General features: G+C 40.3%; 1 protein-coding gene across 4 annotated transcripts in view; it reads right to left on the bottom strand.

The window, feature by feature from the left end:
* The window catches only part of Tnrc6b (trinucleotide repeat containing adaptor 6B), a 234,678-nt gene that overhangs the window by 56,955 nt on the left and 160,036 nt on the right, over positions 1-17,687 (bottom strand). For all 4 annotated transcript variants that reach the window (XM_036208071.1, XM_036208074.1, XM_036208072.1 and 1 more), the window contains exons 5-6: positions 10,432-10,519; positions 1,283-1,304 (exon numbers count right to left, since the gene is read on the bottom strand). In XM_036208071.1, coding sequence (XP_036063964.1) covers positions 1,283-1,304; positions 10,432-10,519 — 110 coding nt within the window. The remainder of the gene's footprint in view (positions 1-1,282; positions 1,305-10,431; positions 10,520-17,687) is intronic.

Below are 17,687 nucleotides of genomic sequence, written 5' to 3'. Positions count from 1 at the left end.
AGGCAGAGGCAGGAGGATCATTGCAAGGTCAAGGCCAGCTTGGTCAACACGATGAGGTCCAGATTAGCTACAGCTATATAGCAAGATTCTCATCCCTGATAAAGTCTGATAAATATTTAGTTTCCCTAAGTCCATTCACAAAGTATGCTTCTAAAAGTATACTTAGAAAAAAACATATATTTGATGGATTTTTCTAGAAGAAAGCCTACTTGTGTGTTGGGAACTAGCTGAATTGGATAAGGGGGAGAACACTATCCTAACCAATTAAGAATTTATTATTCATAATTATGTTTCCTAAGAAAGCTATCTTTAGATAAAATATCTATGAAGACTGAACACCTTTATGGGTCTTCCATCATTGAATGACATGCTTTGGCCTGTTGGTTACCAAACTGACCAAATCAAAGCAAACTGAATCCAAACCACCTCATCATTAAAAGGACTCTTATTAAATTCAAGTCTCCATTACCCTTATCTGATTTTCTTAAAAAAAAAAAAAAAAAAAAAAAAAAAAAATCCAGGGCAATGGTTTTCATGTTCTGAGGCTTCAAGGACATTTCAAAGTACATCTACAAGGGCTCCAGCCTAGATACGCCGTAGTCTGGCCACAGCCTGGGTGCATCTACTGATAACCATGTAAACTATTCTAATGCACACCTATCCGAGACCCACATGTTTAAGTGCTCAAAAAAGAAGCATTATCTCTCCCACTCGTAAGGCTTGCCAATCCACAGTGACCGTTATCAAACAACTACATAATTTAGAACCAGGAAAGCAGAAAGACCACAGAAAAGGACAGTATTAGACTGAGAATAACCTAAGGGTCACTTGTTTCTGTTTGCGGCACATCAGTTTTTTTAAGCAGTGTCAACTTATTCAAAATTTGGTATCTTAAAAATCACAGTCTAGGCCCTAGTTCAGAAGGCTGTTGAACATTCTAGATGTGACATTCCGTTTCAGACTGCATGCACTCCATGTATCAAGAAGAGTACATCTGAAACTAGGAGCTGGAAGCTTGTTGGCATTGTTCTACTAAAAGTTCTGAAAGAGTTCAGTTCAAAATCATGACTCATACACTTTTAAGTATTTACTCTTTTGCTTCCTTATAATGTAAGGCCAAGTAGAAACACAATTCTAAATGCTTTTCATTTGTCATCCCTGCTCTTCAGTGGCTGCAAACAACCCACCTTAATTACTCTGCCCCCACTCTCTGTGGAGTGGATCGCAGGCTGAGTCAGCAGCACTATGGAATCTAAACACAACAAGAGGATAAAAATCTTACCTTTGGTTTTTTGTTCCGTGATCTGCAAAATAAATAAGAAATATAAGTAAATAAAACTCATCTTTTAAATTCAGTACTATATTATTTTAATTCTATTAACTCAGGCAATTCAAGTTGTCAGGATACAGAGTATCCAGGCTTAGCTGAAATCCAAAACAGCTGTGAGTCAATCTGGACATCTTCCTAGAGTTATGTTCCTATGTCTAGCCATATTCACACAAATCAAACCAAAGATTAGGGGGAAATCTAAATTTAAAACAAACAAACAAAACAAAAACAAGTAAACAAGTTTAAAAAAAAACATTCTATGCCGGGCGGTGGTGGAGCATGCCTATAATCCAAGCACTTGGGAGGCAGAGGCAGGTGGATCTATGTGAGTTCGAGGCCAGCCTGGTCTACAGAGTTAGTCCAGGACAGGCTCCAAAGCTACAGAGAAACCCTGTCTTGAAAAACAAACAAACAAAAAACAAAAAAGACCCCAAAACATTCTACTTGCTAAATGATGTAGTCCCTGTATTTGGAACAGTTAAGACATTTTGATTGCTCTAATTTCAGAAAATCAAATAGCTGTGGCCAGAAACTAAATTCAGCATTAACACAAAAAGATTCCTCCCTAAGTATGATCTCAAAAAATTTGGTGCTCAAACTTAAAAAGTCTGAGAGGTTCATCCTGAAGCCAGGAATCATGGTTACAAAGGAAGATTTGAAACCAAGCCTGTGTGGTCTCAATTACCCATTTACCTGGTGGAGATACAGTCATCTCCTCTAGCAGAGTTTTGGTAAGGGTTATGTTCAATTGATATCTGATGTCATCATCAAAGTTATAAACCAGAACATAAGACTTGTGCAAATTTTGAACAAAATTTCAGGAGTATTTTGTTACAAGTACTTCAAGTAATAAGTAAGAAAGATTCTATGAAAAAGCCTAAAATGATGGGTAGCTAAATATAGTAACGGGCTTGGGGGTGTTGGAAAGCTTTAGAATACAGTTGGAAACTGCTTCTGATATTACTACAGGGCAGTGTATGTGTGTGTGTGGGTGGAGGGAGGTGCAATGACACAGGGACACTCATCACTTACTCCCTGTAATACAAAAGCAAAACCACAAAAGGCCCACAAAAGAAAAACATCCCAAAGCAAGTAAGCCAATGCTGTGAGATAGTCTTTTTGTACGCTGTGAATGTGTGTTGCTACCATTAGTTCATAAAGAACCTGCTATGCAAGGCAGAATAAAGCCAGGTGGGAAATCTAAGCAGAGAGACAATGGTCAAAAAAGAATTACAGATACACAATAAAGACAAATTCAGATGGAAAAAACTTTAAATGGGTCACAATATGTTTCAAAAATGTATGCAGATCTGAGAGAAAAAAGAAAAAGATTATAGTCATAAAGTCTAAAAAATATATAAATATATTAAAAATAAGCCATATAAAGATGAAAAATACAAAAAGAATCTGCATTTTATATATATTATTATGTTTTCTTTGAATTTTTGACTGTTAATAAACTAACTGCAGAGAGACATTTGATTGTGGGGGCTACTAAGTTAAACCAACATATATATTTTAAAGGTATCTTGACTTCAAAATTTGGGTCTAAGGCTATGTTGCTTTGGAAAAGAGATTTGATCAAGAGAGACCTCCTGAACCTTGACAGATGGTATCTATCAACAAAAAATTACAGCTGGTCTTTCCAGGACTTGACCATTATATCTCAAATTTTCTCAGGATCTCAGGTTACCAGCACTCCCAATCAGCAGGAAGTAGTATAGAAAACTGCACCCAAATTCCCAAAATATTGTCTATGAATGTTTGTTTTCATTTAAAGGAGGTTGGTTATAAATGGTTAATGGTCATAGTCAATCTCTTTTTCTAAATAAAAAAAGGGGGATATGATATAGAAATGATGAAAAAATGGTAGACTGTTGGGTCTGCTTTAATCCAAAAACAACTGTTGGTCTCAAAATACCTTACATTGATATGGGTTTTGGTTTATTAAAACAGGTTTAATGTCAATTTTGTTATACTATATGTATATTTCTGCTCTTCTTTGGATATTATGTTTATACAGCTCACTTACGATTGTAGTATATAATTAAAAATGCAGATTAGTGGTCATCTGATAATCAAATTTATAGTCATGTTATGTTTTCTAGATATACAGATATATTTCAGATAGACAGGCAATCTTCAAACACTTCCAAGATCTACAGAATATGGCATTTAAAATGTTTTGAGAACTTAGACATTTCTGGACAATGAGACACATATGCTCCTAGTATCACCAATTACTTCAAATAGGATGATGGGCATCAAAGAAACTCGTTATGGAGTTTGCTTTCAAAATGACAGAGGCTAGCCATTTGGGCAAGAAATTGCTCTTTCCTAGACTGCTTAACAATATGTTGTATAAACTGGACATGTAGAACCCATAGGAAAGTGACCACTTTGCCAAAACAAGTCAAGATGCTCTTTCAGGTTCCTGCTTCACAGAAGAAACTGCCAGACATCTGCAGGACACAGAGATAATGACTGATGAACTTTGCCTAAATAGGTAAGACAGTTCTTCAAATTCCTGCTTCACTGAATAGTCTGCTAGATATGCTAGGCCTGTAGGCTTAAGATGGATGCCCCAAAGTTACAAAAGAACTTTGGATGACTGTCCAGGAAGCCAGATTTCTCTTGTCATTTCTAGAGTTTTGGAAGTTGCTTGCAATGCACTTCCTGTTTATTCAGGTAATATTATATCCTTCTGGGGTCTTTGATGGAATTGAAAAGTAGATAGTTATAGTTCTCTTTAGTTATGATAAAAGATAAATTAAAAAACTTTAGATTCACCAAGATAGATTGTGGTGGTGTTGTGTTCCCTACAATATAATGCACCCTAATAAACTTATATGGGGTCAGAGAACAGACAGCCACTAGAACAAAGCCAAAAATGGTGGCTAGAAAATGGGTCAGAGCAAGCCACAGCAGAAGTTGGGCGGTGGTGGTGCACGCCTTTAATCCTAGCATTTCAGAGACAGAAATACCTCTGGATCTCTGAGTTCAAGGCCACATTAGAAACAGCCAGGCATGGTGACACATGCCTTTAATCCCAGGGAGTGGGGGCAGAAAGAGAAAGGTATATAAGGCATGAGGACCAGGAACTAAGTTAGTTAAGCATTTGGCTGGTTTAGCGTTCAGGCTTTGGAGCAGCACAGTTCAGCTGAGAGCCACTGGGATGAGGACTCAGAAGCTTCCAGCCTAAGGAAACAGGATCACGTGAGGAATTGGCAAGGTGAGATAGCTGTGGCTTGTTCTGCTTCTCTGATCTTCCAGGATTCACCCCATTAACTGGCCTCAGGTTTGATTTCATTAATAAGACCTTTTAAGATTCATGCTACAATAGATAATGACATGTTTTCTCTAATTTTGTCAAATACAAATAGACTAGACATTATAACTGTAATTCTTGCTTGATAACTTTTGTTATATGTAATTTTATTAAATTAAAATGAAAATCTTTTTGACTAGACAGAAAAGTTCAAGTGCTGCAGGTTGGTCTTTATGTATACTGTAAATATGTGTTGCTACCATTGGTTAATAAAGAAGATGTTATGGCCTATGGCAAGGCAAGATAGAGCCAGGTGGGGAATCCAAGGAGAGAGACAAGGAGAAGAAAGGCAGGATCAGGGCAGAAGCTGTGAGCCACCACTAGGAGAAGCAAGATATGAGAGAACACGTAATGCCATGAAGCCACATGGCAAAACAGATTAATAGGAATGGGTTGAATTACGTTGTAAGAGCTAGCTAGAGGCCTGAGCCATAGGCCATACAGTTTGTAATTAATATGAGCCTTTGTTTGTTTACTTGAGACCAAGCGGCTGTGGGATCAGGCAGGACACAGAGAAACTTCTGTCTATAGTTAGAATTCGAGCCATGGATATACTACATTAAGACCATATTTGACCCACTTTTCCAAACTGTCAATCTGCTAAAGCACTTTTACACTGACTATCTGACTGTGTATGAAGAGTTATTAAAAATGAATGCTATGCCTCAAGGCTCAAGGACCACAGAGGCAGAAGGGGCAGAGGGACAGTTAAGAGCTAGAAGATGGGAGGACCAAAACAGTTCTGGCCCTGACAGAACCACTGCACTCACGGACTCACAGCGGTTAGAAAAGGCCTGCACAAAATCAACCCAGGTCCCAGTCCAGCATGAAGGGGGAGGAATCTAAAGCCCCACTTGTGGATGAGGATCTACTGACAGTTGATGGCTTCTGAGGCAGAGCAAGCTTTCTTTAAGGTACGGCTTTACTGGGCACAGGAGTAGATGGCCCCAAACCCTTGACTATATGAGCAGCACAGATTACAATCAGTGGGCTATTAAAAAAAAAAAAAGAAGACAGGATATTAGGAGTTGGGGGAAGGATGGGAGGAGTAGATATAGTCAAAATACATATTGTATATATGTATGAAATTCTAAAAAACAATAAAAACATTAAACAAAAATATGGTGAGAGATAAACTCATATATAAAAGTATATTTTTATTTAGGTACTGTTTTATATATTTTCAATATATTATCCAAAATGTAATTAAATGGTTAATTTAAAAATGAATGCTACAATCTTTTTTTTTTTGAGCTGAGATCGAACCCAGGGCTTTGCGCTTGCTAGGCAAGCGCTCTACCACTGAGCTAAATCCCCAGCCCAGCTACAATCTTCTTTAAAAGACATGTGTGACTGGTCATCATTCTGGATGACTACTATTTATGAAAACAGGGTCATCTTCGGAGTGCATGTCCTTCCTGTGGCTAACTATCCCTACCTAGCACATTCAGACTCTGACTCTGACCTAAACAATCTATTCTTAGGACTCCCTGGAGTGCTTCTTACATTTTGCATTAAAGGACAGGCTAATTGCACTATACTGAAATCTGTGGAAAAGTGTCCTTTATTTTTGTTTTTTTCAAGACAAGGTTTCTCTGTGTAGTTTTGGTGTCTGTCCTGGATCTTGCTCTGTAGACCAGGTTGGCCTCAAATTCATAGAGATCCGCCTGGCTCTGCCTCCCAAGCGCTGGGATTAAAGGTGTGTGCCACTACCGTCCAGTGGAAAAGTGTCTTAAAACGAACCTGCTCCCCACTACTAATTGCTCAGGCTCAATTCTACTGAAAAGCCCTTGTACATTTTTCAATAATCCATAATTATCCAAGAATGAATGGGTTTGATCCACATAATAATTCCTGATGGTAATTTAGGTTTTATAACATTGTAACTATTTCTTGGAATGCCACTTTAGAAGATCAGTTGTATAAAAGTTAATACTTTCCCCAGTTGTAAGGAACAAATCATGTTGAATTATGTCTTATAATGTGGGTGCTGCTACAACAGCCAATCCTCAGATGGTGAAAAGCTGGACAGTCAGGGCCCACGCCCTGCTGACATTACACAATGCTCCTTTCTCAGCGTCAGCCTAATGAATGAATGGAGTCCTTTTTATACCTCTCTCGTGAATGAAAATTTAACATGGTTTACTCAGGGATGGTTCTGGAAAGAGCAAACAGCCATTGAACATGGTGGAAAGAGGTTCATGTTTAATTTCTGTGTGGAAGAAATTTAATTTTAGCCCTAAATGAAAAGTCAGTGCTTTAATAAAAGGACACTGGCATCATTCATTCTTTCTCTCCTTCCAGTGCTGAGGACTGAACCCAGAGCACTTCCACCAAGTCACACAGTCAGCCCACCACCATTCATTCTTGAGCATTCACTCAACAAACATTCTGAGCAGCTACTGGATCGCAGACACATGGATGCTGTTGATAAAAATAGGACTTCAGGAAATTTATACCCAGTTTAAAGGGGAGACCGACACAAAGAGTTGGTTACAAAACAATGAGGAAAACAAGAAGGATGTGGCTAACAGGCGCAGAACAGAACTGGCACATTCTCGAAATTCTCTCTACCAGAGCACATTTTATGCCTTCTAGCTGTCGTTACAATAATGCTGGGACCACTGAGACAGTCACATTGCAAGTTTTGTGCTCTTTCCTTAAAACTGTTCAATTGGAATTTAATTCTAAAATTATACAGTAGTTCGGCATAACAAAATGTTGTCAGAGACAAAGTGCCAGCTGATGTCAGTCTAGAGTTTGTTAGTTAGAATGTTTTTGAAGACAAAAAAAAAAAAAAATTTTTTTTTTCCAGTCCTGGCTGACCTTGAACTTCTTTCCAAGCCTCTTGCCTAGACCCAAGAATTGGGATTATAGGCAAGCATCATAATGACCAACAAAAAAATAACTGAATTTTTATATTAGTCATAATTAATCCCTTGAAAATTTAAGGTTTTCGTTCTTTTTGTCATTATTTCCTTTTTTAAAATTTATTTATTTTTATTTTCATGTACACTGGTGTTTTACCTGTATGAGGCCATTGGATCCCCTGGAACTGGAGTTACAGACAGTTGTGAGCTGCCATGTGGGTGCTGGGAATTGAACCCCATTCCTCTGGAAGAGCAGCAGTGCTCCTAACCACTGAGCTACCTTTCCAGCCTGTCAGTATTTCTTAATTGTTCAGTGCAGATGCATGCATTTGGGGAAGATTATCTACCTGTATAAACTACATACTTTGCATAAATAATCCCAATTAACTTTCCAATGTAGCCAGATTCTCCTTTATTTCAAATAAATTTCCTATTTGCAGAATACATAATAAAAGTCTACAGATGCATATCTGACTTATAAACATGAGATGTTAATATTTTCAATGCAACTAACAGTTGTCTATGTTAAGGATGAAGATGGAACACATACTGTCTGAAACATCACTTTCTACTTGTCAACTAGTCAACAGCCCCTGCTCAGATCCTTGTGTCCAGCCTATTAACTCCATTCCCACAGACTGTGAAAGCTGTGTACCACTTTAGTTGATGAACGAACTGTGTGAGTACATGAAGGGGAAAAGGTTCTCTCTAAATTCAACCTCTCATTATTCCACTTGTTTTTGGTGGTGGTAGTGGTGGTGGTGGTGATGGTGTATCAGCAAGGCACAGGGCAGGAGCTCAAAGACCACAGGGCAACAGAATCAATATGCCAACACTAGTGCACCTGCACATCTCAGCCTAACTGACAGGGGAAGGTGGCTATGTATTCAAGATGCTCTCTCCCTCTTTTGTGAGACAGTTTTTTGTTGTTGTTGTTGTTGTTGTTGCTGTTGTTGTTTTTCGAGACAGGGTTTCTCTGTGTAGCTTTGAGCCTTTCCTGGATCTTGCTCTGTAGACCAGGCTGGCCTCAAACTCACAAAGATCTGCCTGGCTCTGCCTCCCAAGTGCTGGGATTAAAGGTGTGTGCCACCACCACCCGGCCAAGACAGTTTTATGTAGCCCACTTGGCATAGAGCTCATTATGTAGCTGAGGAACACCCTCAATTTGTAATCATTTTGCCTCCACCTTCCAAATTGGGGTGGTGGTAGTTATAGGTCTACATCACCACACCAGGCTCATTATCTACTTTTTAAATTCGTACTCTTTATTCTAGAATTGCAGGCAATTCTGATAGGCTAAGACTGGCAGCAAGTACTCTGACAGCATAAAGACATGATAAAAGATGCACCACTATCAACATGACAGAAATACCATTAGAAGCAGACAAAAATTTAAATAACACAGCAGTCTGATACAACACTAAATAATAACTGATTGTCCCTATTAATTAAGTCAAAGAATAAATTACATTCATACACTTGACATAGCACAGTTATCTGCAACCCAATTAAGAAAGTATTTCCAAGATTTTTCAAATGCTGGTCCTCACAAATATCTATTTAAATATTACTTCAAATAATGAAATTTTAGGGCATGCATATTTGGTGATTCTGGGAAAGCCTGTGGCATGGCCCTTCTGCTTCACATTAGGTCTGATGGCATTTACTATGTGAAGAGTTCTCTCTGAACCTCCAGCACTTTATACCTCCACAAACTTAAAACCAGTACCACAGCAGGGACCCTCATGCTGTATACCTCCACAAACTTAAAACCAGTACCACAGCAGGGACCCTCATGCTGACTGACGGCAATGAGGCCCTACTTCCCAAATCTCCACATAACCATACAAGACCTGACCAGCAAATCTTGTCTCCAGAAAAAGCATCACAGCAACCCTGCACAACCAGAGCCCACGTTACACGTTACTACAGGAATAGTGAAGCAGGGAAAAACCTGGCTAGGCAGTGGCCAGGTCTTCGTGCTGGGGTGAAAGCAGCGCTCTGAAGTAAAAGGCTGCGATTGTCAGGGCATTCTAACTACTCTCTGCTTCCAACAGTTCCATTAGACAAACATTTTTCAATAGAGACCTGACAGCTGTCAGCTCCGTCTTTTCATTTAGTATTTCTTTAGTATCTCTCCAAGCACATCCTCATAGCTATGTAATGCTCTATCCCCCAAGGCACTGAACAAGATACCATTTGTTTCAACATTTTTGAGACAGGGTCATACTATGCAGCTCAGGCTGGTCTGGAACTTGCTCTGTAGCCCAGGATAACCTCAAAATGAGTATCTTCCTGCCTCCCAAGTGACAGGATTACAGACATGTGTCCCCATGCCTGGCCTACTAAAAGCTGCCTAAGGGGCAGTTTATTGATGGGATCATTGTAAAGCAAAATTTCCTAAACTACAGTGCACAAACAAACAAATAATAAATTGGGCATGCTCAAGCAAGCTGTAAAAAGTTTATCTAGCTGGGCGGTGGTGGCACGCGCCTTTAGTCCCAGTACTTGGGAAGCAGAGGCAGGCAGATCTCTGTGAGTTCAAGGCCAGCCTGTTCTATAGAGAGAGTTCTAGGACATGCTTCAAAGCTACACAGAGAAACCCTGTCTCCAAAATAAAAAAGGTTGTCTATAAACTTGGAGAGAAGATAGATATTAAATTATGATTCAACTAGTGAAACATGACAAGTTGACCCTTTAATATTGTTTACTAATATTTTCGTAAAATAAGCTGCAATGCTGTTTACCATTAACTATATAAGCCTCAAACATCTTTCTATTTTCAAATAAACTAATGTCTCAGGCAGCATTATGGTGTCAGGTATTCAAGTAATGTCAGGTATTCAAGTCACTTATTATGGATGGCTGGCAAATATAAAGACAGACCTAATTGCTCAACTCACCTTCTGAGTGGCTTCTTTTTTCTTTTTATCCTCTTTCTTCCTTTTCTTGTCTTCCATTAACTGTTCTTCCCTTTCTTGCTCCTTCTCTCTGTAAAAGAAGTAACACACCGGAAAGGTTACACCTGTACATCCACCCCTTACTTAAACCAAAAGGACACATAAAACTCACTCCCTTTAGGTATCCCACATCATGGCCTGCTATCCCTTTCACAGAACACTGATTACATTAGGCTTGGTTTCAGAGATGCCTACAAGCATTTCTAGAATATCTGTATATACCCACACTCAGAGGATTAATGCACTTTTTACTCAGTAATGGGTTTGTTTTGAATATAATATATAGATGGCTTCTAATAGACCTTGGGCTGCTTCCTCCATCACTACCTTTTCTTTTTCTTTAAATTTCATTTTATTTTAGAGGTATAGGTGTTCTGTCTGTATTATATGTGTGCCTGGTGCCCGAGGAGGCCAGAAGCGGTGTCAGATCTCAGGAACAGGAGTTACAGATGGCTGTGAGCATCACTGAGAGCTAGGAATTGACTTGGGGCCCCCAGAAGAGCAGCCAGTACTCTTAACCACCGAGCCATCCTTTCAGCCCTTCCACCTCAAACTTTTTTCTTTTCATTTTTTTGAGACTGAACCTAGAGCTTGCTGTTTCTAGTAGACTGGGTGGTTGACAAGCGCCAGGCATCTACCTGCCTCTGATCCCTACCTAACCCCCTGCCCTAGAGATGGGACTACAGCTGTGTGTACCACTCACCTGGCTTTTTTTTTTTTTCTTTAACAAAAACATAAGTGAGGTAGGTGGTGGTGGCAGTGGTGCAGGCCTTTAATCCCAGCAGTTGGGAGGCAGATCCCTGTGAGTTTGAAGCCAGCCTGGGCTACAGAGTGAGTTCCAGGACAGCCAGGGCTGCACAGAGAAACCCTGTCTCACTGCCCCCACCCCCAACAGAAGAAACCATAAGTGCTGGGGATCTGAACTTCCCAGCCACCTCCTCAAACCTCACTATATGTGTTTTTAAGGAAGGCACTAAGAGTCCTATAGAAATCAAAGTGTTCTCTATCGGGTGGGTTCATAACTGTATCTTTTTCCTACAAACACAAATCAGGTCAATAAGTCTCCACTCAATAGAAAAAAAAATACACACAAATAGACCTCCAGTTGATGAATTGTGATAAATCTTAAGATTATACAATTTATGTTGCAAATCCAAAGTAACTTTGAAATGTAACATTTATTCTAATGCCCAACAACTTTCATTGTATGTTCCCCACAGCAGGAAAGAGACACAGCCTATGGCAGCTAGGATTTTACATAATTAACACATCAACTCAGGGCTTTACAGACATCATCTAGAATATGACCAAGATTAAAAAAGATTAATGAAACAATTAAGGAACTAACAGGTTTGCAAATGGCAAACCCACAAAAATGGTTCCAGAGGGACTTGAGTCTAGGGAAGAAGGCGAGCTAGTCAAATACACTCAACTACACAAAGCAAAGGCAATCAGTATTTTACCCATACAAAACAAGAATTTTCTACAACAGACATGGCAGTGGGCAATCCCAGAATGTGGAACGCTTTGGGAAGTGGAGGATTATTGAGTTATAAACTACCATTGGCTACACAGTGACACTTTGTCAAAAACAAACAAAAAACCCACACCACCCCCCACAATACTTACATAATATTTTTAAAAAATTATTTACTTTCCTGTTAAACTGTCACTGAATCCACATAGACAAATTATCAGACTTTTTCTCCTACACTCCTGGGCATAAATACAAAAAAGTTTTTTGTTTGTTTTTGTTTTTGAGACAGGTTTTCTCTTTGTAGTTTTGGTGCCTGTCTTGAATCTTGCTCTGTAGACTGGGCTGGCCTCAAACTCACAGAGATCCACTTGGCTCTGCCTCCTGAGTGCTGGGATTAAAGGTGTGTACCACCACCTACCACCACCGCCTGGCACGAAAGTTTTATATACAAAACTCAAACTCCAAATGTAACTTTCTTATGAAAATACAATGAAAGGCAAACTTCCCTTGAACTCCCTTAGATCTGGGATTGTGTGTACGATGTATGTGAGTGTGCAACAGTATAATCTGGTCAGGGCTAGAGAGAAGGTTCAGGGGTTAAGAGCACTAGCTGCTTTTTGCAGAGGACATGAGTTCTATTCCCAGCACCTATATGACAGCTCACAATCAATGCCCTTTTCTGGACTTCGTGGGCACCAGGTACCACTCATACAATGCACAGACATATATGTAGTCAAGACATCTATATGTATCAAATTATAACAAATCTTTGAAAGGAAAAAGAAACTGAGACAGATGGGTGTTGGCAATCTAAAGGGATTGGCCAAAGTCCCTGTTACAGTTGGCTTTAGAGATGCTGTGCTTCCTCTCATCAAGCAGAAGAGGATAAGATTCCCTGATTACCACAACTCACTTCCCACATTTTATAGTCAAACTGTTACAGAAGAGGAACAGTTAGTCTGAACATCTCCTGCTTAAATATTTGGTGCTTTGAAAAAAGCAAGTTGTCATATTTTTCCTAAATCTAAAATTTCCAAAATTAAACTTTATTTAAAATGCCACACTAAAAGTAAGTTTTTAATGAGATACATTCTTAAAAAAAAAAAAAAAAAAAAACCTTTTCAAATTCTTTCCTAGAAACAGGTAATTCAGGGAAGAGAATGAAATTCACACACAAACAGAAGGATATTTCTTTCCAAAGCGAACACTTTTCAAAGCTTTCTAGCAGACAAGCTTCGCTTTCTCCCTGACTGTTTTTCTTCTCGTTTGTTTTCAATAGCATCTTGGTAGAATTTGTCTTCTCCTTACCTTTCACATTCTTAGGGAATTTTTACTTTGACAAACTGTATTTAACAGCCCACCACTGACTTGTTTGAATCAGTGTGAGGCTTGCCTCTTAGTTCAGGTGTTCCCTATCTATCTAAGCTGCAGAAATATCATTGGGGAGCTCTAAAAGATCCCTGTGCTGACTCAGCCCAAGCAGAGCGAGGAGAACACTCTAGCTGCAATGGAAAGACACTTGCATGCAGAAGGGCGACACTAAAGAAGGGCAGGAGGACAGCAGCAGCCAGGCTTCTCAAGCCTCAAAATAAAAAACAAAAAAAACCCCAAACAAATGGAGTTGGATCTAAACTGGTCATGGTTTCTGATAAACACAGACATAACATACATGTAACTGCCTACGTACCTATTCTCTCCCTTCCCACACCCTCTCTCCTTACATCTGTAACTATGAGGCTAGAAAACGAGGAATACTCAAATAGTAATGAGCCTATTTAGCACACAGACTTGCAGCTTTTAATTACCATTCTTTACTAAAAGAACTAGAGTTATTCTTGGGGGGAACCAAATTCAGGGGTTCGGTCCACGAAAGTTTACTATGAAATCAGACTGCCACAAAGTAGGAGTCCTTAAATTAGAAGACAGTCTAAAGGGGATTCTACTATCTGGGATGACATAAGATCACTGTAAGTATTGCTAACCATTATAGGAATTAGTAAAGGACAAAGGAGAAATAAATTAATAAATTATGAGTACCCTCTCTCATAATTGGAACATTAAAAGAGTTTTAAACACCTACCCACAAAATACTTTTCAATTTTGAAAGGGAAGAGTAATGGCAGGCTGGCAGACACCACCTCACTCAACTAATCCGTCACCTGCTACCATCTTGGGGACTGTCTGGGGACCTGTTAGACAACTGCACCACGAGAGAGGAAGTGAACGACAAAATAAATGGTTTGAAAGCTTCCCAGGTCAAAGTCAAGGAAAGCTTGAAAACCTGCGTGAGTAGAGGAACTAAGGAGACGGACCGAAACCCTCAGGCAGTCCTTTTACTACAAAGGCTGAGGCAATAACAAGAGGCTGTGCCTTCAATGGGGGCGGAGAGTCAATGGCAGTAACGCCAATATCGACTTTGCATTTGCTGTCTTGGACTCACTACATAGTCCAGACGGGCCTCAAATTTGACGTAATTCTTCTGCCTCCATTTCGGGAGAACTGCAATTACAGGTGTGAACCACTAATGCAGGGTTAGATCTTTGCTTCTGGCGGTCACACTGCAGGAGTACAGGAGAATGTTCTGTCTGCCAGAAAACACCACAGCCTTGGTGAAAGAGCTGCTGCATGTGCCTGGGTACCAGGTCAGTGGCTCGTTCTCAAAACCACTCAGAAAGAAGCAAAACAGGGACTTTTCAAAACTATACAGATTTGAACTCTAAATTCAAGATTGTTTCCCTAAACAACAAATACAAAATTATTATTGCCTAGGCAGCATTCTAGTTCAGTGACAAAAGAATCACTAGGGATTTTTTAAACCACCCCTTCCCAAGTGTTCTAACATGTAGCTAGGCCTGAAAACTGCTGATACAAATGTACTTATTAAAATTTACATATTAAAACTCTACCAAACGTGGGAGCTAGAGAGATAGATGGCTCAGCAGTTAAGAGCACTGGTTGCTTTTTCAGAAGACTAGGGTTCAATTCCCAGCACCTATACAGCAGCTCAATACTGTCTGTAACTCCAGTTCCAGGGGATCTGACACTCTCATACAGACACACATGCAGGCAAATCGCTAATTCACATTTTAAAAAAAATAGTAATAAAAACTTTACCAAATGTGCAAAAATAAATAAAACAAATGTAAATGCCAGGTAAGGAGGTGAGTCTCCCTTAACCATCTAACAGTTTCTAAGTATGAAGGGCAGGTGGGTTTGTTTCTCTTGTATCTACCTCTCCCCTTCCAAACTACTGAATCAATTCAGCACACACAGTAAGTATTCACTGAGTTCCTACTACTTATCAGGCAATATTGTTCCCAGGTCCAAATATGTATGGAATTGAGGGCCCCCACATTCCTTATAGCCCCCAGGGACTCCTGGCTAGAAACTGGGGCTGCCAGCCCAGGGCACCTCATCTGTTTACCCCAAGGTTCTGCACACTGCAAGAACCCAAGGTTCTGCAAGCTGTTCTCTAACCTACACACTTATGCCCACAAACACAGAAAATAAAAATGTATTAGTTGTTTAAAAACCACAAACAAAGCTGGGTTTAATCTCAGCACTCAGGAGGCTGAGGCAGGAGGATCTCTGTGAATTTGAGGCCAGCCTGGTCTACAAAGTTAGCTCCAGGACAGCCAGGGCTACACAAAGAAACCGTGTGGTGGTGGTGGTGGTGATGATGATGATGATGATGATGATGATGATGATGATGATGGAAGAAGAGGAGGGGGGAGGAGGAGGAAGAAGAAAAGAAAGGAGACGGAGGAGAAGGAGAAAAGAGGAAGAAAAGGAAGAGGAAGAAGAAAGGCTGAGTGTGGTAATGTGCTTCAACTCTACATTTGTGTTCCTGGGGCTGGTTAGAGACAGCCTAGTCTAATTGGCAAGCTCAAGGTTTCAAAGGGAGACTGTCTCAAAACCAAATGAGGCTGACCTCTGGCTTCTAGATACATGCAACTAGTGTGTGTGCGTTCTCTCTCTCTCCCTCTCTCTCTCCCTCTCTCTCACTCACACATGAAAGTCAGTAACAGAATAAAAATGAAAACATCCAATAATGCTTGAGCTGTGTGGCACAAGAAGAACCCTGCTCTGCATTCAAGTTCACAATACTGAAGAGCAATCAGCAGTCATTCCTGAAAACCTGCTCAAAGGCTCCTGCAGCCTGACACCAAACAGAGGAAACCTAAAAGCAGTTGATGTGGACTACAACTCCCCAGTGCAAACTCAACCTACTCATCCATTCTGCATACCTACCACCACCAAAACATCCCTTTTATTGCCCACTGTCAAATTCTAGCTCTCATACCGACTTGCTTCAGTAAAATCTTCCTTACCAACTCAATTCCAAAGAAATTTGCCCTCTTCTGTACACAACACAACTGTTTTCCTGCAGGTGTTAAGGCAGACATCATACCATCAATTAGCCTCAGAGCCACTAAAATGGCTTCTGTAGTGTACATGGTCCTGTTAGGGATGTCGCTTAGGGATACCTCTCCATGTTTTATACAATCCACTTTTCCTACCAGGAGGCCTGGAAATAGATCTTGTTCTTTAACAGACACTAGGTGTCTAACATGAGCCAGGCACTTTCCCAAGCACTGGGATAAGGCAGAAACAAAGTGAACTTCAGCTTGCTGAGGAAACAGGATGAACAGGGCATACAACAAAAAATGTACCTAAAATATACACTTCAGGTGGTGACAGGGCAGAACTGATGGAACTGATAGAGAATGGCAGAAGAGGGCACTGCCTTGCCTGACATGGCTGGGAAAGGTGGCCTAGGAATGGAGATCATTGGGGCAAGGCATTCATTGGGTCCTGTGGATAGCAACAGAGCTTTCTACACAAGGAATGATAAGCATCAAGGGATAAGATAAGAGAGGAGTGCTCTCAGAATAAAGGCATTTTTAAATCAGATGGCAGACATCTTCCTACACTGGACACAGAATCAGACTCATAAAACCCTGTAGTATCCCCACCTCCAACCAAAAGACTACCTCTCCCAGTAGATCTCAATACTGAGATCTCCAATAGCAGGCCTTATCCAGAGTATCCTGCACACTTCAGTACATGGATGGGTATGGAGGTGGTACCAGCCTGATTCTTCTTGTTACTTGCCTCACACAGGTACTGAGAACATGGGGCTCCATGTAAATAATACCTATCACTGAAAGAGTGAACAGTGCAGGGCGTGTGTGTGTGTGTGTGTGTGTGTGTGTGTGTGTGTGTGTGTAGAGCACTTGCCTGACACATGTAACCCTTGGGTTCAAGCAGAATAAACAAAGAGTGAACAATGCTTTCTGTACTTTCGATGGGAGGCATGTTAAAGAAAAGCCTCAAAGCCAACAATGGTAGCACACACTTCTAATCCCAGCACTCAGGGAGGCAGAGGCAGGCAGATCTCTGTGAGTTCCAGGCCAGCCTGTCTAGAGAATGAGTTCCAGGACAGCCAAGGCTACACAGAAACCCTGTCTCAGGGGGAAAAAAGCCTCAAAAGTAATGGCTAAAATCTAATAAGCACACTTCATGACTGTGACGCACCAGTTACTGACCCATAACAGTAAGCAAAAGAGACAGTCCCTGTCTTCAGAGTGTTGACACCCTAGACAAAGAGACAGGAAACACAATGCCAGGAAATCATGACAAATACCATGAATAATGCTGGGTAAAGGGACAAGCAATGTGAGACACTGGCTGCTATTGCTGAGACAGTGGCATCTGAGTA

This window comes from Onychomys torridus, chromosome 16 (assembly GCF_903995425.1).
Source record: "Onychomys torridus chromosome 16, mOncTor1.1, whole genome shotgun sequence".
Taxonomy (NCBI): domain Eukaryota; kingdom Metazoa; phylum Chordata; class Mammalia; order Rodentia; family Cricetidae; genus Onychomys; species Onychomys torridus.
This window is presented reverse-complemented; position numbering and strand designations above follow the sequence as displayed.